Below are 24,347 nucleotides of genomic sequence, written 5' to 3'. Positions count from 1 at the left end.
CGAAAGTAAGGTGACCTGCGGAAGGCACGTTAAGCCGTTGGTCCCGGTTACTACTTACTGATGTAAGTATGTAGTCGTTACATGAGCCATGTCAGAGGCCTATGGCGGCTCGGTAATAACCCTGACACCAGGATTGATGAGGTTGGTATTCCACCTCACAACCCACACGATAAGAAGAAGATCGATAGGTGAACTATCGATAGTTTTCCAACACTGATTGTTAGATGCTAACACTAGATACGATATAGGTAAGTAAGTACATACATACATACATACATAAACTCACGCCCGTAATCCCAAATGGGGTGGGCAGAGCCACAAGTAATCAAAGACAACTTGCAGCCACTGTTGATACGAAGTCCTAAGATGGATATGATGAACCTTATGGTGATAAGGGATCAGCCTATCGCCCATAACATTAGTCCATCATGTTATAGGACGCAATCCCTCTGTCGGTTTTTACGACATGCCCGGGAAGACAAGCAGCTGAACGTGTTCTATGTTTTTTATTTGCTCCCAGAACAGCATAGAAGCAAGAAAGTAAGTAGGTAGGTACTATACCAGTACAAACACACAAAAATGTCAATTAGTGGCCAAGTGATAATTAGATAGCATGGTGATAGGGTTCCGTATTATTTATAATAGTATAACATAAGCTCACGACTATATCCCAATGGGGGTAGACAGTGGTACATCCATCATCAGGCCATTTTGCAATGGATGTAATGAGCTTTCTGTAATACTGTATCCTTTCGTAAGTATAACGTGGAATGTTTTTTGTAGACTGTAATGTCTACATATTACATGTTTCAAAAAATATCGCCGCTAGGACTTCAGTTATCGCGCGCTGTATGGGACATACCTAATAGTCTACCATTTATGGTCAGTCACATCTCTAGCGCAAGCAAACCAAACGTGTCTCAATGTTTTTGTTATAATATCCTAAGTAATACAGTTCATTCAATTATTTGTGTGGGGTTTTATTATACCTAATTACCAGCGCTCCGTACCTACACGCGCGGCTGGTTTTTTCCACCCCCGTATCAAGATAAAAATCCCCTTCATTCCTCCCCCCCTTCGTTTTCGAGATAAAAGCTACCCCTTGTTCCTGGGTTTCAAACCACCTGCGTACTAAATTTTATCAAAATCGGTTCAACGGTTTAAGCGTGATAAGGTGACAGACAGACGTTACTTCCGCATTTATATTGGGCGAGTACTTAGTATATGGATGTTAACATCAACAGGTACATAAATAGGTACCTAAAGGTTGCAAGTTGTTCGTTCGAACTCGTGAACTCGCGAACGAAGTGTAAGTACCTAAATATGTAATTATTTACAAAGGTATCATACAGCATTACAGTGTAACCTAATGTGCTGTATGACCAGAAAACAATATAAAAAATAATATACAATATAAACTATGAATGAAAACAACATTTCAAATATAACGACCATAAACGTGCGTCGGCCAGTAAGTAACATACATCACAGTACAATCTACATCCGTAACCCCGTAACATTAAATTTGATGTTGATGTTAGGCTATCACGAAAAACTCTCAAATGTTAAGTATTTCTGCTTTTTCTGCTCTGCCCAACTCAAAAGGAATTACGAGCGCGAAGAAAATCTCTTTATGTTACAAAGGTGTGGTTGGCTGTATCTTTTGTACCTAGTTATTTGCGGCATACAGGCTTGAATGTCGGTAGGTATGTGTAATGTGTATGAATGTCTCGACTAAGTGGCGCCAGGGGAAGTTATAAAATGACATCACCAAATACAATCCAAATATCTACAGTTAGTCGATGTCTCGATGACTCAGAGCAGTCCAGTGGCTTCGATATAGCGATATCATTATTAAGATTGTTTACTAAATTTCCGCAGATTTAGGTAATCATACGCTAATAGCGATAGAGACAAATTTTGGTAATTTAAAGTTTTTAACTCTTTTTATTTATTTTGTACATATATTAATCTATGCAAGCATTTTAAACTAAATCAAATAAAAAAATTGTAATTGGCAACATTCAAAATAGTAGAAATTTTAATTAATTATGGTAACATTTTCCATGACTGCCATTTTTTTGTCAATAAAGCTCGCGGAGGTTTCGTCGCTTTATTTACGTAAAATATTACTTAAAACCCAGTAATAGTTTATAAAAATGGCTGAAAAGCCGCCAGATGAGGCTTATATATCTGTGGTGGATGAAGAGCCGGAGATTTTGGAACTTCTGAAGTGGGATACGCCTGCTATTCAAAAGCAGCATGACCAAACACCAGTAGTTAAAGAAAAAACAGCGGAGAAAAGAAGTCTTAAGGCACTAGAAATGGATCCTTTCGATCTTCCGGATCCAACCTTCATAGAAACCTACAGGTTATCCAAGGATTTGGTACGGAGTCTTTGTGAGGAGCTGAAACCTATTATGCCAGATTCCACAAAAACTGCCGAGTTTTCTGTCGAGAGCCGGGTTTGTATTCTATTGAGCTTTGTATTTGGTTCGCGTGATTGACGTCTACATCCCCAAAGGGGTAGGCAGACGTGTATAGTATACATTCTCCAGCTGATGTTTAAGTGCCATGTAATAAAGAGAGTCTAATGCAAAAATGTCTGGGACAAAAATTAAAAAAAAAAATTGTGCCTGTTACTCTTTTTTTTATAAATATAATACTTAATGCCAACTAACAATGATTAATATTGCAGGTTTTGGCGACATTAGCCTTTTACGCCACAGGGAAATATCTCAAGTCGATATGTGGTAAGACAGACCCTAACATCACACATTACTTCGTACCTGCTGCCCTGATCCAGGTTACGGAGGCTATGAACCATCCCACAATTGTAAAAAAGCATATACATTTTCCACATTTGAGACAAGAGCGAGATGTTGTTAAACATAGGTTTGTATTTTTTCTCTCTAAGACAATGCACACAGACACACACATGCACACAGACAGGGAGGGTTGGAAAGAGAAGGGGGAGGCGTTTGCCCAGCAGTGGGACATTAATTAGGCTACAGAATAAAAAAAGACAATGCACATTGGCAAGTCACAAGTTATCAGGAGATATATTGCCACCAGTTTAAATACGGCTTAAAGTGCTGTCCGAAGCACGGAATCATCTTACTATGTCATCATCTGACTGAAAAGTCCTTATGATAGGAGAGTTTCGACAATGTCCCCATAGGGAATCGACCCCAGACCTCCATATCGTGAGCCTAACGCTCTAACCACCAGACACCTTTACTGTAAACATGTTTCAACACTCCAAAATAAAACAATTTAAAAGAAAGTTGATTATCGAAAATAAATGTTTTTATTAACCTCAATTTTAGGTTCTACATGAAATATGCGGTGCCAAATGTAGTTGGCTGTATAGAATGTATGCACGTGCCGATTGCTAAACCGGATGAGGATCAGAAGGGCCACTTTAACAAGTCTTACCATTCTAAAAAAGTACAAATCGTAAGTATGATTTTAAATAATATTATTTACTTTATAAAATTAAGAAGAAAAACAATGGTACCCCAAATGGCAGAAGGCTTGATTCTCATTCTCACTATGAGGTTGGAAATCCCAACCTGGGCTTAAACCAATGACTTAGAATTGGGTAGTTTCCTAGGTCAAAGATATATTATGCAATTCTGATTACTAAATAAAGACTTTTTTCTTCTATTTAACCTATTTATTAATTTTAATAAAGAAAAATGTAACAATAAGCGCGTTTTTCTGTCATCACAGGTTGCTTTTTCATACAAATTCCATAGTAATTTCGTGTTTTGAAGTACCTAACTGACTTGACTAGTTGAAAACAACCCTATTCATCTCACATACTCGACTCACACACCCTCACTTTGATGTAACCTATTCTTATATTAAAGGATGTAAATGATGTTATTGTCTTATTTTTGTGTGTGGCATACTTTATTTAAATAATTTATATTTTGTTTATAGATCTGCGATAGCGATCTGATGATCCTCAGCGTGGACCCGAGCCCCGGTTCGAGCACGCACGACGGTATCCTGGAGCGACACGCCGTCAAGGTCGACCTGGTCAGCCTCAACCAGACTGAGCAGTGCTGGCTTATAGGTGAGTGCAACTGGACAAAAACATAGGTTTACAACCTTAAAGGGTTGGATTATTTAGAAGATACGAATGCATGGGATTAGCTGTCTGAGAACTGATATTAGGCAGGTAAATTACTCAATTGTATAACAATATTATATGTTTTTTTTTAAATAACGTCTAGGGGCCTTTGCTGAGGTTTTTCTTGCAGCTTCTTTTCCCCGGCTGTACAGGTTGTGAGAAGCTGCAGTAGTTTATGTAAAGATTCAAAGTGTAACTATGTTACCTATTGAATAATAGTATTTTATGCAACAGTTGTATAAGAAGGGTCAAAAAATGCGAGTGGCGTGAGTTGCGATGTGAGCCTTGGCGAACATCGCAATAAGAGACGCCACGAGCATTTTTTGACCTAGTTATACAACGTTGCATACAATACTTTTTCTACGACGACGTAATTTTAAATGAAACAAAAATTATACAAAGAAAAATTTTATTTATAAAAATTATTTTCCAACGCGCGGGAAAATGGCGGCAAATGTATACTTTTTTTTATAGTATATCTATGGCACCAAACAAAGTAAAGGTGCCAGTTTCCAGGTCAAAAAAAAAAAAACAACAACAATGCTTTTTTGGCGACATTATAGTACAGTTACACTTTGTAAACAATGCTTTTATAGGCCATAGAGCGTACACTTTTTCAAAGAGTTTAATTATGTATGTACTTATATTAGACTTTTTGGTTATTTAAATGCCAGATTAAAGTAGAGGAGTAGAAAAAGATATTTTTAAATATGAATTTGAAAAAGGTGAAATACAAGAGGTTTTCACCACTCCACCTAGAATCCACACGGTTTTGTCCACTCAGAGACAAAGGAGGCTTTTATAATACTCGAATTTTCTGAGAAGGCTATACAGCGTGATTTCCAATTTATATTCGCGCGATTTTGTATGGTATGAAAGTAGGTATTTAAAATAAATATCATTTTAATTTTTTTAACCTGTTACTCTTAAAATACCTAAAAGATGGTGTGTGTGTACAAATAGTATAGCTTAAAGGCTTTTTGGCGGGAACGGGACAGTTGCTTTCTTCATTGAATAAACTAAATAATTAATACGAAGTGGTGTTTTTGTTTTGTGGTTAATGCTCGCATTAAGTTAGTCGGAAGACATCGCGACAGTGTTATTATATCGGAGTATTCAATAAACAAAGTGTATCTGCCTATTTTCGCTTCGTGCCAAGAAGCCGCTTCATAACTCAAAAGTTTATGCGGACTTTTGAGTTAATTCGTTTGGGGTTCGGAGTAGGAGTCTACTCCGAGGGTGGGGGCTTAGATTTCATCATCATCACCTTTCATCATTTTTTTTTAGAAAAAAATACGTAAGACATGGCTGTATGGGCATAGTTCCCTTTGCCTTACCCTTCGGGGAAAACCAAAACAAAAAAAGTATAGCTTAAATGGCGCGACTCAAACAAAATCATAGGGTATTTGACTGGGTCAAAGATAAATAATAAAATGCTAATCTAGAAGCCTGTCTAAGATGATCAATAATCAATCTCTTTCTCTTTTCGATGAGTACGACGTTTGACAGCTTTGCTTGATGACGTCACAGGACAGTGGTTCCAAGATTTCCATACAAACTCCAAAGAAATTTTTCTATTTGACGTTTCATAAAAAGTATCTCATTTGACTTGGTTGTCAGCCTATTCTAGACTACTTCGGCACTTCGAAATTTAAACTCGGTACTCGCTTGAAACATACCTTTCCAGTCTTGTATAGAAAATGGGTCGTGTACTAGATTCAAGATAAATTATGAAATTCTGATTACTAAATAAAGACGGATCTAGAACTACCGAAAAATATTTTCTTTTTTTAAGTTAAATATAACTTATTAATGAATTTTAATTAAGAAAAACATAATAATAAGTTCGACTTTTTATCACGTTTTTCTATAACGTCACAGTGTACTTTTTTCATACAAATTCCATAGTTTTGTGTTTTGACGTTTAGTAAAAAGTAACTGATTGGACTAGTTGGAAACCAGCCTAATAACTATTGTCATTATGCTGTCCACTTCGGGAAACATTCTGATCATTATAGCATCTTAAAAGAAATATTTGATGGTTTTGCAGGTGGTCCCTACTACTCGTTGAAACCATACCTGATGACACCAATACCGAAAATACCAAAGAAGTCTCCAGTTTCACCGGAAAAATACTATAACAGTATGCATTCACAAGTACACAGTGCTGCGACGGACACTTTGAAACATTTGAAGACTCGGTGGAAATGTCTCCAGGCGACTTGCAACAAACAGTTCGACCCTGCAACAGTGTCAATGATGATTGTGGCTTGTTGCATTCTACACAACATGTGCAACAGAAGGGGTCTAACCATCACACCGATGACACAAACCGAAGAACGTCTAGAAGTTATGAAGCAGAAAGTAGCAAATGGACCGATCTCAAAGAAATTGAACACAGATGAAAATGGGTTGAGAGTGAGAGCTGAATTGGTGCAACGGTTATGGAATGAAAGGAGTTTAGTGCCAGAGAATAGTGGTCCGAAGAAACGGATGTCGAAGAAAGACCGGTTGTTGGATAGGCAACCTAACCATACACCTAATATTAGTCAGGAGCAGGTTTCAATACAGCTCAGCAGTAGTTCGACTCAGCAGAGTCATTTGGCCCCTCCGGATGACGCGAGTAAGAGGCCTAGAATTGTTATGAATCAAGCGCCTACGTACAGCTTGATGCAACCGGTGTGGGGACATTACCCACAACACCACTGAAATGGAGTTCCACCACTTAAACCGATTATTATTATTGCGTATGGCAAAAAAAAAAACAATTATCCTGGGTGGATCATCATCATCATCAGCCCATTAACGTCCCCAATGCTGGGGCATGGGCCTTTCCTATGGATGGATAGGGAGATCGGGCCTTAAACCATCACGCGGGCCCAGTGCGGATTGATGGTTATTAACGACTTGCTAATGCAGCCGGGACCAACGGCTTAACGTGCCTTCTGAAGCACGGAGGAGCTCGAGATGAATTTTTCTTTTTTTGTGGTTACCCATCCTATGATCGGCCTTTGCGAAAGTTGCTTAACTCCAACAATCGCAGACCGAGCGCGTTTACCGCTGAGCCACCGAGCTCCTCATGGAGTGGCGTGGATCATATGTCCAGTTTAAGGTCCCTCAACCAAATCCCTGCCACACGGTGCAGCAGGAACCTTCCGCGTGGGATCTCGAATAAGGTCCGAATTTGTGCAGTTGAATATGTTCCAACCTCCATGTATCTTCCACACTGAATTGGCTTCTCATGCGCTCATCGCTCCAGATCGGTGACTTTGATGGAAGGCGTGCGCTGGGCAGATTATCCGACGTGTCCCTTATTGGCATGGGACCAGAGTGGTTCATGTAGGACTTACCTACGTAGCTCAGATGGTGAAATATGAACCAGGACTGGAATTCAAGGGTGGATCCTATCACTTCCGTTATAAGGCACATTACTTCATGTAACCGAGTGTCGACCTTGTATGTGATTAAGATAAAGAATAAACAAGCGTTAAAATAGTGATGTGTTATGCTTTTTTAAATAAGTGCTCTAAAAACAACACATTTACACAATGAACTTGGCCGATTTAAATATTTCCAAACGAAATATCTTATTATTATGATTGTAACCCGCAGTGGAAAAGCGTGGTGGAGTATGCTCCATACCCCCTCCGGTTGATTGAGGGGAGGCCTGTGCCCAGCTGTGGGATACATAGGCTGTTTACGTTATGTACTTTATATTTTTAGAGATTTTTTTTTTTTTAAGCAAACTTGGTTATACTTATCGAACTTTTATGCAAATATAAGTAAGATTTTAAATATGCAATGCGTAACTATTATTTCGTAATTTCGTGCCAAAAGTACACAATGAAACTGCCCTAAATAATCGATTTATATCATGTTAGTATAAAGGGTGTTAGTGACATCGTATCGAAACCTTTGAGGGATGATTCAGACCACGATTCCGAGTGGTTACCAAGTATATAATAGAAAAACATGAATTATGCGACGGGCAATTCCACTTGATATTTATTCGTGCAAAACAACATATCATCATCAGCCGTACGACGCCCACTGCTGGGCATAGGCCTCCCCCAAGGATCTCCACGACGATCGGTCCTGCGCTGCCCGCATCCAGCGGCTTCCCGCGACCTTCACCAGATCGTCGGTCCACCTTGTAGCGGGCCTACCCACTGAGCGTCGTCCGACACGCGGCCGCCACTCCAGAACCCTTCCGCCCCAGCGGCCATCGGTTCTCCTCGCCATGTGTCCTGCCCACTGCCACTTCAGCTTTGCAATTCTCCGAGCTATGTATTTATGGTTTTCTCTGACCATAGACTAATTTAATTATAAATAGAAAAACTCCTCCAGAGCATCACACCGAGGCAAAGTGCCCAAAATCACTTGATATTAACTCAGAATCATGGTCAGAATCATCCCCTCAATATTCGTTACGGTATCCCTAACACCCATACGTACTTGTATGGCTACCTGTACGTACCCGTCAAATTCATCCCTCAATTTTCGTTACGATGGTCACTATAGGTGTACCAGAATCTGATGGCAAATGGGGAAATAAAATTTCTATAGTAAGCAACACTCGGGTAATTGGATGAAAACGTCTTGATACTTTTTATTTTTTACCTATTGACGGACAATATGGACATTATATAAAGTACTTATTGTATGCAATACAGTATTGCTTTCGTTCTATTTTTTGCCCTGTCGTGTCCAGTATTGTCCGCCCGGTCGTCTTGTGAACGCTAACGCCTGAATGTGAGTTTGTCTGTTTATCCACTCATCACGTCAAAACTAAGCAACGGATCGACTTGAGATTTTGTATGGAGATAAATGGAATGGAACATACGCTATTTTTTATCCCGGGAAAATAATTGCGGGATTTCTGAAAAACCTCTAGATTCCAACAGTTGCTTGAAGCGATAGATGTCGCTAGCGAAGCTGCGGGCAAAATCTAGCTATATAAAAAAAAACAAAATATTTATGAAAAGATCACTTATATTATGCTATTTCCAAATCAAAACTCTCCTGGTTATTTGTTTTCTTTCCACCTCTCTTCTTTTTACCGGGTGCACTAAATACACTTCCATTCGGTCTACCTTCAGCAATTATTCGTCGTATGGTAGTGCTAGGAACTCCTATAAACAGGTCACAGGTTAGTAACTAATAATATAGGAAAAATATATTCAAGTATTAAGACTAGTTAGTCCTACTTACCGGTCAACTTTGGACGCGATTTAAAATCGAAGATTGCGGTTGATCTCCAACTGCTTCTTCACTAATTTTACAATAAACAATGTAAACAATCTTTCTTGCTTGTGATCGAAGTGGTTTTTTTCGATATTCTTATGAAATTCAGAATAGTTTCAAGGAATCTTTGGAAAATCTCAGTATTGTTGACAAAACATGTACTTCGACATGACAGGAGACAGTTTAATATTACCATAGGAAAATCAATATTTTTTTTACTTTTTTTATGCCATCAGATGCTGGTAGACCTATAACACCCTGTATGATATTGGTGAAATCATGGTATTGGTGACACCAGGTATGCTCAAAACTGAGTTGCATTTTCAAGGTTAGCCCAGCCAACGTCACCCAACCCTGCGTTGCCATTTCGTAAAAAATAAATTACCCACGTCCAATGTTTTTAAATTACTTTGCAAGGAAATTTTGTACTTTTAATAAAAGATTTACGTACAGTTTTAATGATTTTACAGCGTTAGGCTCACGATCTGGAGGTCCGGGTTCGATTCCCGATGGGGACATTGTCGAAATCACTTTGTGAGACTGTCCTTTGTTTGGTAAGGACTTTTAAGACTTGAATCACCTGATTGTCCGCAAAAGTAAAATGATTCGGTGCTTCGGAGGGCACGTTAAGCCGTTGGTCCCGGCTATTAGCCGTAAAAAACACCTCCACCAACCCGCAGTGGAGCAGCGTGGTGGAGTATGCTCCATACCCCTCTGTGCCCAGCAGTGGGACGTATATAGGCAGTTTATGATTTTATGACATTAGTCAGGTAAAATTCGCGTCCTTGGAATGTTGGAGATACCAATTTAATGGTAACACTTACGTCATCAAGGGGCAAGGGGGGGCCAATGGCGGCTTGACATAGGAGTGAGCATACCTGGTCTTCTTATACCATGGATGAAATAAAGTATTGATTGAATGGCAATAGGCTAACCCTATGACATGGGACTTTATACATAGTTGGCGGGGAGTAGGTGTATATATTATGTATAAGTTTCCTCTGCTTACTCCTTCAGGTTTACAGACGTGATGCTATGTTGTTATTATGTACTGCTATACTAAAAGGTTCTAGGTACAGCAAATACCATTAAAAAATCAGTAGACAGTGCATATTTGTATATTTAGTTTCATGATTAAGAAGGTCTTAATATTGTATAGTAATAGAGAATCTCATCTAAAGCAGTCTTATATAATATTATTTCGATAATTCTGTACCGTCGGTGAAAAGTAATACAACTCGAGTTGTATCACTTTTGAGTTATTAGCACACACTTCATGTTCAAAAAATTCTCTTTCTTTCTGTCTAATTCTCGTAACTGTAGCTATTATAAATACGGAGATAATTTTTGTGTTCAGTGATATAAGTACTGTTTGTGAAGGATTCATGCTGATATAACACGTGTAACATAATTCATCTTAACTTGCATCAAAGTGAAATGAAGATTTTTATTAAATATTTTGGTGTAAGTAAATGCAACTCAACATATATTAAAATACACGCAATCCTTGAATTCTCACGGTCCGTGTTTAATGATATAATTTTAGTTGTAACATCAAACACCACATTTATTTTTTTGTGAAAAGTAATATATATTAATATATATCAAAATATTTCAGAAAATACGATCTTGGATATCAATAACGTGTCGTGTATAACGATACATACAAGTTCGATTCCATGCGCTTCCAGTGTGTATCCTAAGGTGACCTCCGCATAAACCTGTCTATGGGAAGACATTTTAGGTATAGGTTAAGTTAGTACTTCAGACCAAACCGTGTTTTTTCTCTTTCTGCTATAGCCACCTTGTAGTACTTAATTACAGTATCTCAATAACTTGTGGGTCCTGATCATGGCGTCGTTATCACCATGGCAGGGTTAGTCAAGAGGTATTTGAGATTTGTCATAACTGTCGTTAGTCTCCATCCCTTAGCTCGAAGCATAGCTGTTTTACATAGTTTTCTTGATTACATGCAGGTTAAGCGGTGGCAGATTGAACGCTGCCTTCATTGCTAAAGAGGTTGTAGACGTGAAATAATGGCTCCAAATATTATCGAGGTCCAATTAATATGCAAGCCATTCAATACACGCTGGTTAGATCTTTGATGCAAGCACCGGTAGTGGTATTTTTGAACCTACACAGACGTAGATAATCGTACGTACTTTTGGGTTTGGGATCTGCCACATCTTTTCAAGAGAAGATTACCAGTTTCTCAAATACGTTGAATGGTGTAAATTTGTCGAGTTTCCTCATTTTTATAAAGGGAATAACTACTCTGAACTCTTGAGCACCACCGGTAATTTTTTTTTCTGTATTTTGATTACATAAGAGATAATTACGCACAGGACAGTGAAAAATAGAAAGAGGAAGGGGAAGCCTTTGCCCAGTAGTGGGATCTTGTAGGATAGATTAGATTAGAATAAATAATTGGCAACACCACGGGCACAACTCCTTAATTAAACCAGGTCACAAATATTGTAAAAATCCCAGGAGGTATTTGAGCTTCTTAAAGGAGTTAGTTGGCTTACATAGTCAATAAAAGCACGCATAATTGACCACTTGCGTTTATGCGGAAAACTGAGCCCATTAAAATAACATTACATATGGGACATTCGAGTATTCATTGAGTCAAGTCAGGGGCCTATGGCGGCTCAGTTATAATCCTGACACCAGGCTTGATGGGGTTGTTAATTCACCTCACAATCCACACGATAGAAGAAGAAGATGGGACATTTGCCCATACATGTCATGTTGTGCCGACCCCACCTAGAGTGAGATAAGGGCAGGAGGATGATGATGATATAGTGGGAAGTTTGCTCACTTCACAATAGTGGTCCATACGCGAGGATACGCGGAAAGTCTACACGTAAGCACACGTGGGGGGTGCTTACGTGTAGAGTTTTGCGGAAACGAGCTCATTTAGCTTAATCATAACAGACCATGGTAAAGGTGACAAGACCTACCCTGAGGATAGCCCTGTGTAACCTATAGGTTTGTAAGTGAACCAATGATCTTCATTTTCACTACCTATTATTATCGTCAACATTGATTCGACTCCGTTTATAGTTCTGTCAATGTTGCGGGCTACCATTAGACCGTGAATTTTGATAATTCGAAATATTGAATTTTACTTTACTTTAGGGGAATGAGCTGTGATCTTTTAAATAGTTTCAGCAGGAAAGAAGTAACACTTACCGGTTTATGTGATTTTGGTCTAAAAGTACGTAGGTACATCACCTTTATCTCCAGGCCATACTGCCAGGCTAGCCCGAAACATTCCTAATGACCAGTCTTAATATGATTCCTCTTACCTTCATTTGTTAGGGGTGGAAATATTATCATAATTGAATTTGTAAGATTTTGACTGCAAAAATGAACCAAAAGTGGTTTTGAAGCGGGCAGCAGTGGTGGTTTTGACCGGTTATTTATGAGTTTTAAGAGTAAAATCAAAACAAAAATATCTTATTATCGCCACCTTACACTATAAATACGTGTACCATCTTTATATGTATTTATTACTAGAAATTCGTAAAAACATGTATCATTTTACACAATAAAACCGAAAAAATAAGTCATTTTAAACCACTTGACACAAATTCGTTATAGTTTATCGTTTGTGTCAATTGATATAAGTTACGTTTCTTTACTTTTTAAAGAAAATAAATAGAATTTTGCCTTTCTACAACTTTATGAAATAAACTTTCTTCCAAGACATTTTGTTTTTTGTAGAATAAGACTGTAAAATTATTAATTGAAATATGATATATCAACGGTTACTTTTGTATAGTTATGTGTGTAAAAGGGTATAAGTAGACTTGTATCAATTTACACAATATAAAAGTTGGTGTCAACTGATACATGTAATTTATTTTGATCCTCTATCATTTCTGTTTAGGTTCTAAATATAACTAAATATTAGAAAATAAACCTTCCATCATCACCTATCGACACATCTAACTTCTGTTCCATTACTCCTTATAAGTCGCGAGCTAGAATGTTTTTAACTTTAAACTCGATTTTCTCAAAACTTGAATTTTGGACTTGTATTACTTTTCACCGACGGTACAGAATTATATTTGTAATTAATTATTGACTATCATTTGTAATTGAAGTTTTTAATAACATTTTATTTCTATCTTATTTTTTTAAAAAAGGTACAAATTAAATTAGTCTATGGTCAGAGAAAACCATAAATACTATATACTTTATTTGCATCAAATTAGGAGAACCTACCCCACCCCGATACGAGCTTGGATTTATCCGTAGGCTCTCCTACATGTGTGTATTTATTTAGGAGAACCTACGGATAAATCCAAGCTCGTATCGGGGCGGGGTAAAATGCCCCTTCTATGCTTAGTATTATTATTGTTCATATAAGTAAAAGAAAGAGCAACAATATATCATTATGGCATACTCAATGATATCTCTATATACGGGAGTTGCCTTTATGCTAGCTTTACACTACAATTTTTCTGCCACTTTTTGGGGGAGGTGAGGACACGTACAGCACCAGTGATGTGGGATGTTCCCTTAATGTAAACTCAATTCATCTAAAAAGCAATATTGCAATTTGACATTCGCGTATATATTGTAAGTGCGCAATGTCAACACATGTCCAATAGCAATGCTTTTTAGATGAATTGCTTCTAATGTGACCTATTTAACTCCCCAGAATACATAAAATAAAATTTATAAATAAAACGTATTCAACTTTAATATACAATCATTTCCTCGCTACTGTATTTTTCTGTATCTAAATGTAATGGAATTTATTTTATGGGAATTATTTTAATTAATTTGACGCTTTAGCAAATGCCTGCGCAACTTCGTTCGCAAGTAATGACGCGATAGCCATATTTGAACAGTTCGCTACCACTTTAGTAGATTCGTCTTCAATTTTCACTGATAGTAACACCAAATCTTGTGATGACAACATTCTACCCGCAAATCTGTAAATTAAAAATAATTATATTAAAATTCGTTTATTTTTAATGTAGTATTGGTGCTGATTCCTGTATACACCATACAATTTTATTTTAAGTTATACCTGTCATTTTCATATCCGCTGAAAAGGAAAGGGACGGGTAATCGACAGGCATAAAATTTATAGAACACACATCAATTTTAGGCAGAAATTTAGAATTAAGTTGACAGCACACGTCAAACGGGTTGCATACCAGCGAGATGCCTATTTGATTTCGTCGGTTTACTATTTCATTATGATTCATTATAAAATTCACAACTGTCAATCATCCGTCCCTTTCCTTCTCGGCGGGTAAGAAAATGACAGGTAGAGTATGCTTCATACCCCCTCCGATTGACCGTAGTCGTGTGCCTAATATGTCTAATATAGGCTGTATAAATAAGAAATTGAACATTTAAAACAAAATATTTTTTTTTAGAATGTATAAATAAAAATTGTGTCTTATTATTATAAATTATTTGTCAGTATTCGAAGCTAAGTTTATAATAATGACATTGAGTAAGAATTTCTGTGAATAGTTATGCAAAGCAAATGGAATTCTATAGTCTCTGCTTACCCCGGTGGGAATTAGGCGTGAGTCATGACATTAATTTATGTTTTTCATAAAAATAGCCTTATGTAATAAAATGACTTATTTAGTATGCTCAATTTTTATTTATATGCCTGTTTAAGATTTTTACCTTAAGTAATTTTGTTTACAAGTCGTCAATCTCGCAACCATTCGCAATACTCGTTCTAAATTACAATATTAAGGATACAATCCCTCTGTCAGTTTGCACTAAGGCCTCATACTGGATGCCAGCGGCGTCGGCGGTGCGGGGAGCGGCGCGTTCAAATGCTAAGATTTATATTGAAGTGTTCTCGATGGCAGCGGCGCGGCGAGAGGGGTACGAGCGGTGCGCTCTAGTCGAGCGGTGTCTCTGCGTTTGAAACTCTCCTTTTTGTTTCCTTTGTTCATTATAGGGATTCAGATCTTCTTTTGACCATAATAAATCGTACGAAACAAAAGAACTACAATCGTAAATGCGTTGTCGCCGTTTCGACATCACGTTCATTTGAAACAACCCTATACCGCCGCAACACCGCGCGATCTGCCCGCTGGCATCGAGAACGGACCAGCGGCCGCCGCGCCGCTCCCCGCGCCACTGTGGCCGCGCGGTGCCGCTGTCATCCAGTTTGAGCACTAACACCCGTATTTGAACAAACCTCAAAAACGTTCCATTTCTTATTAGGTAGTATCCTAGGTCGAAAATAAATTATGAAATTTTGATTGATACAGACAGGTGCAAAACTGTTTTATGAATTTTAATCAAGAAAAACGTAATAAAATGTTAAGGATAATAGAATAGGCTAGTTTCCAACTAGTCAAATCAGTTACTTTTTACTAAACGTCAAAACACGAAATTACTATAGAATTTGTTTGAAAAAGCACATTGTGACGTCATAGAAAAACGTGATAAATTGTCGGACTTATTATTAAATTTTTCTTGTTTAAAATTCAAAAATGAGTAAAATTTAAAAAAGAAAACGTTTTTCGTTAGTTTTAGATGTGTCTTTATTTAGTAATCAGAATTTAATAATTTATCTTGAACCTAGTAAAGTTGATGGTAGGGCTGGCAGAGGAAGACCTAGAAGGATTTACATTGACCAAATTGTAGATGTCCTTAGAAAAGGTTAAGTAACGATCTACTCTGAACCGGCGTGCGTGTATGAAGGGATTGATAAATGTGGAGGAAGCTAGAGAAGTGTGTCAGGATCGAAGCAAATGGAATTCTATAGTCTCTGCTTACCCCGGTGGGAAATAGGCGTGAGTTTATGTAAGTATGTAAAAACGTAATAATAATTGCGACATTTTACCACGTTTTTCTATGACGTCACAGTGTGCTTTTTCATACAAATTCCATACCTAGTAACTTCGTGTTTTGACGTTTAGCAAAAAGTAATTGATTTGACTAGTAGGAACCTAGCCTACTCGCTCCAAGTGTGTTACCTGAGGAACTCTCCAGTAGATGTGATAGCGGCAACATTGGCAGTGTCAAACACTATTCTACATATCGTTTCTTCGTCTTCTAACTTTACCGCCTTCTTGTCACACTGAAAACAAAACATTTTTCTTATTTATTGGAATTAGCATGCATTATGGCTCAATTTCATTGGTCGATAGGGCCCGCATTCGGGGTGCGGGAGATTTCCAAAACGCATGCCATAGGACCCGCATTCGTGGAACTATATTCACTGGTCAGATAATATTTTAAAATACCAAAATACCAGATAATATTTTAAATTTGTCAGAAAATAAATTTAAAGCTCACGTGAAGATTACTTTTTGTAAAAAAGCTTATTATAAGATTAATGATTACCTAAATGATAAAAATGTCTGGTATTGAATGTGTTCCTCTAGTTATTAAATAACTTGTAATGTACCCTCATTGATTTAAAAGATGTGTTGCTGTTGCAGTTTCTTGTCATTTCTTCTCCTCAGCCATAACACCTTGCGAAATGACGTAAATTCAAAAATGTTACATTGACCTTCAACAAGTTTATCCATGATTGTTTATTTGATAAACTTTGAGTATACAGTTTTGACGCATAGCATCGCTAAACCAGGAATGGTTTGTCTCGATGCTAGGTTTCTGATTCTGATTTCTGGTCGATATAGCCCGCATTCGGGATGCGAGAGATTTCCGTAACGCATGCCATTTAGCACGCATGCGAACCATTTTCACTGGTCTATAGGGAACGACCTTTTGGTGCGAAATACACGGTTGGTAGTTGCTTTTGAGTAATTCAGAACAGACGTTCTCGCCATGTATCAACAACTAATGTTGTGTGGAGAAATTTTAACTGTTTGTGATTTATTGAAAAAAGAATGATTAAAGAAACTGAAAAAAAAAAGAAGAAAAGACCTTAAGAAAGTGTTGCCTCGGCGAGTACCCGCACGACTGACATTTCATTACATTATCACAAACTACCAGGTGGTTCGATTTCGGCGTTTGCTAAGAACTTAAGAAAGTTTTACCGAAGATGCTTTTTTAGGCCGAACATAACAACAATAAAAATGGTGTGCAAACATTTATAATTACCTCCGTCATTCCTCGTAGCCTCTTCTGCTCCTGGTCCCAGCGAGTTTCAGACATGGTGACCGCGCGCATCAACTCACCCACGGGCGGCGTTATCGATACTGGCACTTCGCCTGTACAGTATAATATAATGTACCCATATTAGGACTCTGTCGCACTAACATATTTGACATTTAGTGAGACTTACAGTTCAATTTGTCAAAAAAGTTAATGTGACATGGTACCAAAGTGTATACATATTAATGCTCGTGACCGTACAGTCATGAACAATATCAACTATATAAAGAAAAATAAAAAAAAAACTCCCCTCCACATTACAGGCATTACAGGCTGATCACCTGATTGTCCAAAAGTAAGATGATCCTTCGGAAGGCACGCTAAGCCGTTGGTCCCGGTTATTACTTACTGTTGTAAGTACGTAGTCGTTACAAGAGTCATGTCAGGGGCCTATGGCGACTCAATAATAACACTGACACCAGGGTTTATGGGGTTGGTAATCCACCTCACAACCCACACATACACATAGAAGAAGAACTCCCCGCTTTAGGACCCTGTCGCACTAACACATTTGACATTTACTGTGACTCACAGTTGAATGTGTCAATAAAGTTAGTGCGACATGGCATACATGTTAATGCAACGGCTTCCATGGTTACATAAACACATATAACATGGTCCCATAAATTTTAAGCCTGTCGATTGCCCGTCCCTTTCTTTTTCGGCGGATAAGAAATTGACAGGTATAACTTAACACATTCACTGTGTATGAAAGTACAAGGATGCGATCGAATCGCGTTTGAATCGCGTATACGCGAGTAATCTGCACGTTTAAAATACGCCGCGTGCTATTCTTTTCTTGTTTGTCGTACCAAGCGAGCTGATGACGGTGAACTCGATGGGCTGTATGGAGTCGGCGAAGTCGACTCCGAGCATAGCTGCGGCGGAGGCGCCGGGCGCCAGTGTGGGCAGCGGGGGGAACTCGTGGATGGAACGCGAGCCCGTCAGCGTCTAGAACATATAACTTTCAAAGTTACTCCACACTTCGATCACTTCAAACAACCTCGTTTTACACAGACACTACACATTACCATCATCGTACACGCGCGGGCAGTTATTATTATTATTTGAGATCGATAGGGCTCGAACTGATGCAGCCCGAATGGCCACTGCGACGTAGTAAGATCTACTGTGACCAAATCCCTTACAAAACTGCACTTTTGCTCTTTGATTGTACGTACCTTCTTGTTGACCCTGACGCCGCTGACGTCCTGGCTGGAGTGGTTGGTGAACACCAGCTCCACGGCGCACATCCTGTGCGACAGCAGGTGCGGCGCCCGCGGCCAGCGGCGCGCGGCGGCCAGCCCGGCGCCCGCCACGCGGCCCAGCAGCGGCGCCGCGCCCGGGGCCGCCGACGGGCCCACCGGGGTGATCTCGTCCGCTGGACACCCACACACGGCATTCTTACGCGCACCTTTTTTTTTTGTTTTCCCCGAAGGGCAAAGGGAACTATGCCCATACAGCCATGTCTTACGTATTTTTTTTCTTGATGATTAATGAAATGATGAAAGGTGATGATGATGAATGATGGAACCTAAGCCCCCACCCTCGAAGCAGACTCCTACTCCGAACCCCAAGCGAATTAACTCAAAAGTCCGCATAAACTTTCGAGTTATGAAGCGGCTTGTTGGCACGAAGCGAAAATAGATACACTGATTATTGAATATTTAGATATAATAACACTGTCGCGAATGTTTTCCGACTAACTTAATGAGATCATTAACAACAAAACACCACTTCGTATTAATTATTTATATTGTTCAATGAAGAAAGCAACCATGTCGTTGACCTTCCCGCCAAAAAGCCAATTCATTGAATTCATGTTTGGATCATAGATATATTTTTTTTTCTTTTGCCCATTTGTGGGTCAGGCTAAGATCATAAGACCATGCTGCCTAGTCTTCAGTACATTTCCTTTGCGGTTGGATCATAGATATATTTTTGTGGCTTTTACTCCCTGAAGGGGCATATAAAGGAACATAGCCATACAGCCTAGTCAAATATAGCCCGGCTATACAGGTTGTGAGAAGCTGCAGTAGTTTTAGGCGGATGAGACGTTCGTTATGTAAAATTGACGATTCAAAGTGTAACTATGTTACCTACTGAATAAAGATATTTTTGAATTTGAATTGAATTTGAATATATATTTTTTTTTCATGTGATTTCTTGAAGGCCATAAACAAAATCTATCTGTCAGGGGTCAAGTTATACAGTTTGGCAGTTTCTTTGTTTGTTGAAATGTGACGTCACTGGGCTAAATGTCACGTGACCAATCGTTTTCGCACGAAATATAAAATAATTGAAGAAAAATACGTTTTTTTCTTATTATATAAAGCATTTTCGAGTAAGTAAAATATTTTAAGAAGTATAAGCGTCTGTAATTTTTAAAATACTTATCCGAAAGCAGTCAAGTAGCCAATTTTAGAATGGAAGCAGGCGTACCATCCCCATTAGCCACAGCAGGGTGACCAGTGGTCGGCGGCGACAGCAGCCCCCCGGCGGTGGGCGTCAACGTGGGCAGGGCTCCGGCCGCCGCGTCCAGCTCCAGTAGCAGCTCCAAGTTGGATTTCTCTACGCGCTGGGCCTCCGCCATCGCGGGGGACACGCTCTGCGGAAGGAAAATATCATGAGCTAAGTATCATTACAATGCCTAGAGCAGTTAGCCTTTTCAACTTGTACTTATTAAGTAAGAAGTAAACAATAACCGTCAATGAATATAACTATATGTTTATGTTCGTTGTGTTATTTACGAATTGGTTTACGAATTCATGTTTGGATCATAAATGATCATCACGTGCTCACCGGTGAAGGAGAACATAGTGAGGAAACCCACATTCCCGAGAAATGCATTTCGGAGGTATACCTATATTGGGCTGGTTTTCCCTTTGCGGGTTGAAAGGTCAGACAGGCATTCGGTTCTGTAAAAAAACGGACCTGTCAAATCTTCAGGTTAGATAACCGGACTCCGCGTAAAACGGAATGACGCTTGGGAGATGAGAATGAACCATTATGTAACCTGAAAATAAATAAATTATAAAAAAAATTGAAAGAAAAGGAGAAACCATTTTCTTGTGTGCAGATTTATTTGGTGTGTCATCGGGGCTGGACTCTGACGAACTGGAGTCGTCGGAGGCGGACGACGAGTCGCTGTCCGACTCGCTGTCAGACGAGCCCGACCCTGAACCGGACCTGAATAGAAAGAAGACCTTTTATTTTTATTGGAGTGAATATCAAAATAAGTGTGTGTGTGTCTGTGTGCGTGCGTGTGTAGTGTGTGCGTGTCTGTGTGTGTGTCTGTGTGTGTGTCTGTGTGTGTGTGTGTGTGTCTGCGTTTAAAAGTTTCAACACACACACACACACACACACACACACACACACACACACACACACTCACACACACACAGTGTTCTTAAAGTTTCGCTTTACATAACAGGACTTCGGTCAATATGGGCTGAAGTTTTACACGAAGCCAAAGGTTCTTTGCAACCGCCAAATATTATTATATCATTAGTTTAGACAAATTACAAGGCTTTTTAGCCTTTTGGGATCTGGAGATCTTTATTCGCGGTCCCTATCCAGGTCAGACAGAGTGTTTTTAGCTATGGCAACATAACTATTTTATTACCTGTGGTTGTTTGTTTCTTTAGGCTTATCTGGCTTTTTCTCGTTGGCGCTTTCTTGTCTAAAAAAAGTAAAGAATTATTTATTTATCACACTTTAAAGTTTAGCACGGAAAACAAAAAAAATTGTGGGTGGAAGGCAAAATGGAAACCACTGCCCTATTTTTCCCTAAAAAAGTAGCATGGAAAACGCTACACCGACAAGCGCGTCTCTTAAATTAATGAAGATGACGAAAATTTTGCGCGCAAAAAAGTTATTTGGTCGTCATCGATCAGCGTTTTTATGTACGATATATTTCGTACGAAAACGGGTTTAAGTCTTCTTCTATCGTGTGGGTTGTGAGGTGAATTACCAACCTCATCAACCCTGGTGTCAGGGTTATTATTGAGTCGCCAAACGCCCCTGACGTGGCTCATGTAAAGACTACTTACTTACATCAGTAAGTAGTAACCAGGACCAACGGCCTAACGACCTTCTGAAGCACGGATCATCTTACTTTTACGGGTTTAAGTCTCTTCTTCCTATCGTGTGGGTTGTTAGATGGAGTACCAGCCTCATTAACCCTGATGTCAGGATTATGATTGAGCCGCCAAAGGCCCCTGACATGGCTCACGGGATTAAGTGCTACTTTAGTAAATACTTACTCGTCAGAAGACTCCTCGGAACTACTGCTTCCAGATGACGAACCGTCAGATCCCGAGCCGCTGCTCTCCGGCTCGGAGTAGAAACTCTTGTTTTTCTGGGAAGAACGCAAAACGGCATATTAAGTAGAATATTTGTGCTAATTCCTGCAGACGCCATCTAATTTTATTTTAAGTTATACCTGTCATTTTCTTATCCGTTGAAAAAGAAAGGGACGGGTAATCGACAGGCATAAAATTTATGGAACACACGTCAATTTTAAGCAGAAATCTAAAACAACCGTCTAAAAATTTTACATCGGCCAATAACGCGACAGAGTTAAGTAGACAGCGCGTCAAACGGATTACATGCCAGTGAGATGCCTATTTTATTCCCCCGGGTTATTCATTCGTTTTAAAAGTAACTTGTTGACAATCATCCGTCCCTTTCCTTTTCGACAGATAAGAAAATGACGGATATAACTTAAAATTAAATTAGGCGGTGTCTGCAGGAATCGGAGCCATTAATGGATGATCATGATGTGTGTTTGATGAATGTAGAGGAAGCAAGAGAAGTGTGTCAGGATCGAAGCAAATGGAATTCTGTAGTATTATTCCTTATTCTATGACGTCGGATGTGCAATGAACAAAATAATAGCTAAATATTGTTAGTACCCGTCGATCCGAGCAACCGCCGACTTATTTAACTTAATTTGACAGGACTTAAAATGAACTGCATCTCGTTTTTGCAGGTATTGTAAGTGGAGGATACCTGCGGCTCGTCGGCGGGGTCGGCGCGGTCGGCGAGGTCGGCGGGGTCGGCGCGGGCGGCGGCGTGCAAGGCGCGGGCGGGCGGCGCGGCCAGCGGCCGGTAGCCCGGCGCCGCGCCGCACACGTACTGCGACAGGCTGCCCAGCGTGTACTGCTGCCGCTCTGGGGGGAGTCCAACGTTCAGCACCACTGTACCTCTCTAGCCCCGCCCACGTAAGGGGGGCTACTGTCGTTATCACGATGCAGATCATGGTAGAAAAAAACCAATTGCGAAATAAGGTTTCCGCAAAATCTGTCGTGAATTACCCAATTAATCTGAGCTTCATACTGTCCAGCTAACATTGTGGAGCAACGTGGAGCGTATCCCGTCTGAAGGATGAGTTACGAAAAAGAATAACCATCAGTTGAAAAAGGCGGTTTTGATTGAAAATAAGTTTCTCTCCGATCTTTAGAGAATAAATATAACACTATGATTTTGCAGTTAAACGCTGCGCAAAGGGCTATACTGTAAAAATATAACCGAAACAAAAAACAATATTATGTTTGTTTACTCAAAAAAGTATGTGGAGGAACTGTCAAAATGTAAGGACACTCAACAGTAGCAATACCTGACGAGAGAAAAAGGCAGTTTTTCTTCTCATTGGGGTAGTTAGAGGTACATCCATCGAAAGATGGACTAAATACAGTCATGAGCAATATAATGTACCCACTTTAGGACTCTGTCACATTAACTTATTTGACATTTAGTGAGACTTACAGTTCAATCTGTCAAAAAAAGTTAATGTGATATGGTACCAAAGTGTGTACATATTAATGCTCGTGATTGTACCCACCTCACCGAGCTTTCTGTTAAGCCAACGTGATAGATGTAGAAAATAAAGTTACCTTTAAAACTGCTCTGTATGGTAGGCTTCGGTTTATCAGGACAGAAGATCTCAGTAGCGCAGGCTGCTAATAGACTGCCTTCTTTGGGTTCGATGAACCGGCGGAGCATGCGCGAGCGGTCCCTGACGTCATAGCTGGCGTCGTACCGAGCTAGGGTGAGGATGTACCGACACACGGGCAGCGTGTCCGGCTGGGTGATAGATAGCTTCACCGCCAGAGATAGCAGCTGCAGTTTCACTAGTTCGTCCTGAAAAGTTATTTTTTTTATATATAAGTCGAATTGGTGGCGCTGATGTGAAAATTCACTAGCGACATCTAGTTTCTTATTTGATTACTTATTTGAACGTCAAGTGGCGTGTTTATTTTTGATATTAGTTAGCGCTATCAACATTATTGTAACTGTACTTTGAGTATGTAAACTCTTTCAAGTTAAATAAAGATTGTTACACAAATTGTGACTCGAAAACGCAGAAAAAAGTAATCTGGACAAGGCCCCCGATCTGTCAGTTGAGGGCTTACGGAGGGGCGAACCTCGCCCGCCGTAGCCCGCCCCCGTGCCCCGCCCGTATTCGCGGGCGGCGAGCGCACCCACACCAAGGGGGCAATGCCCCGAAGGTGTCTCCCCGCGGGCGGGCGCAGCCCGCGACGAGACGACAACCACGACCTTTATCTGACAGTTGGAGCGACGGTTAATTTTCTTAACTTTACAAAAGGAAGCTTTTAAAGAAAGTAAAATCGTAATTTAGTAAAAAGTGCAGTTGGAAAAGAAGAAGGGAGGGAGGTTGTTTGTTTTCAGTAACATTTGTGTTTGATGGTCGAGGAACCCCTGAACGCCCAAAATGGATAAAGATTAGACAACCTGTGACACAGGGACCCTCCTGCTGTCGCTTTTACCCACCCGTATTTCGACATATAAAATAAAGCATAGTGCAAGTCCAGTACCG

At 39.6% G+C, this 24,347-nt stretch overlaps 2 protein-coding genes and 1 long non-coding RNA gene across 4 annotated transcripts in view; 1 reads left to right on the top strand and 2 right to left on the bottom strand.

Annotated features, from left to right (window-relative positions):
• The first annotated feature begins 2,077 nt into the window (after nucleotides 1-2,077).
• On the top strand, nucleotides 2,078-8,653 carry LOC126370872 (putative nuclease HARBI1). The gene is made up of 5 exons (XM_050015985.1): nucleotides 2,078-2,465; nucleotides 2,699-2,895; nucleotides 3,330-3,459; nucleotides 3,949-4,084; nucleotides 6,192-8,653. The coding sequence occupies exons 1-5, from the start codon at nucleotides 2,160-2,162 to the stop codon at nucleotides 6,848-6,850; spliced, it is 1,428 nt and encodes a 475-aa protein (XP_049871942.1). The 5' UTR covers nucleotides 2,078-2,159; the 3' UTR covers nucleotides 6,851-8,653.
• Nucleotides 8,654-9,113: 460 nt separating this feature from the next.
• On the bottom strand, nucleotides 9,114-9,637 carry LOC126370899 (uncharacterized). The gene is made up of 2 exons (XR_007566924.1): nucleotides 9,353-9,637; nucleotides 9,114-9,273 (listed from the first exon to the last, which is right to left on the bottom strand). It is a non-coding gene; the product is annotated as an uncharacterized LOC126370899 (long non-coding RNA).
• A 4,444-nt stretch (nucleotides 9,638-14,081) lies between these two features.
• LOC126370843 (AP-3 complex subunit beta-2) overlaps nucleotides 14,082-24,347 on the bottom strand; it is a 33,089-nt gene continuing 22,823 nt past the window's right edge. For both annotated transcript variants that reach the window (XM_050015916.1, XM_050015917.1), the window contains exons 12-22: nucleotides 23,404-23,650; nucleotides 22,520-22,680; nucleotides 21,772-21,866; nucleotides 21,132-21,188; nucleotides 20,569-20,695; nucleotides 19,949-20,114; nucleotides 18,688-18,887; nucleotides 18,319-18,457; nucleotides 17,453-17,562; nucleotides 16,360-16,463; nucleotides 14,082-14,334 (exon numbers count right to left, since the gene is read on the bottom strand). In XM_050015916.1, coding sequence (XP_049871873.1) covers nucleotides 14,178-14,334; nucleotides 16,360-16,463; nucleotides 17,453-17,562; nucleotides 18,319-18,457; nucleotides 18,688-18,887; nucleotides 19,949-20,114; nucleotides 20,569-20,695; nucleotides 21,132-21,188; nucleotides 21,772-21,866; nucleotides 22,520-22,680; nucleotides 23,404-23,650 — 1,563 coding nt within the window. In that variant the 3' untranslated portion in view covers nucleotides 14,082-14,177. The remainder of the gene's footprint in view (nucleotides 14,335-16,359; nucleotides 16,464-17,452; nucleotides 17,563-18,318; nucleotides 18,458-18,687; nucleotides 18,888-19,948; nucleotides 20,115-20,568; nucleotides 20,696-21,131; nucleotides 21,189-21,771; nucleotides 21,867-22,519; nucleotides 22,681-23,403; nucleotides 23,651-24,347) is intronic.

Source organism: Pectinophora gossypiella, chromosome 11 (genome assembly GCF_024362695.1).
Source record: "Pectinophora gossypiella chromosome 11, ilPecGoss1.1, whole genome shotgun sequence".
NCBI classification, from domain to species: domain Eukaryota; kingdom Metazoa; phylum Arthropoda; class Insecta; order Lepidoptera; family Gelechiidae; genus Pectinophora; species Pectinophora gossypiella.
Note: the sequence above shows the minus strand (reverse complement) of the source record. Positions and strands in the feature narration are given on the sequence as shown.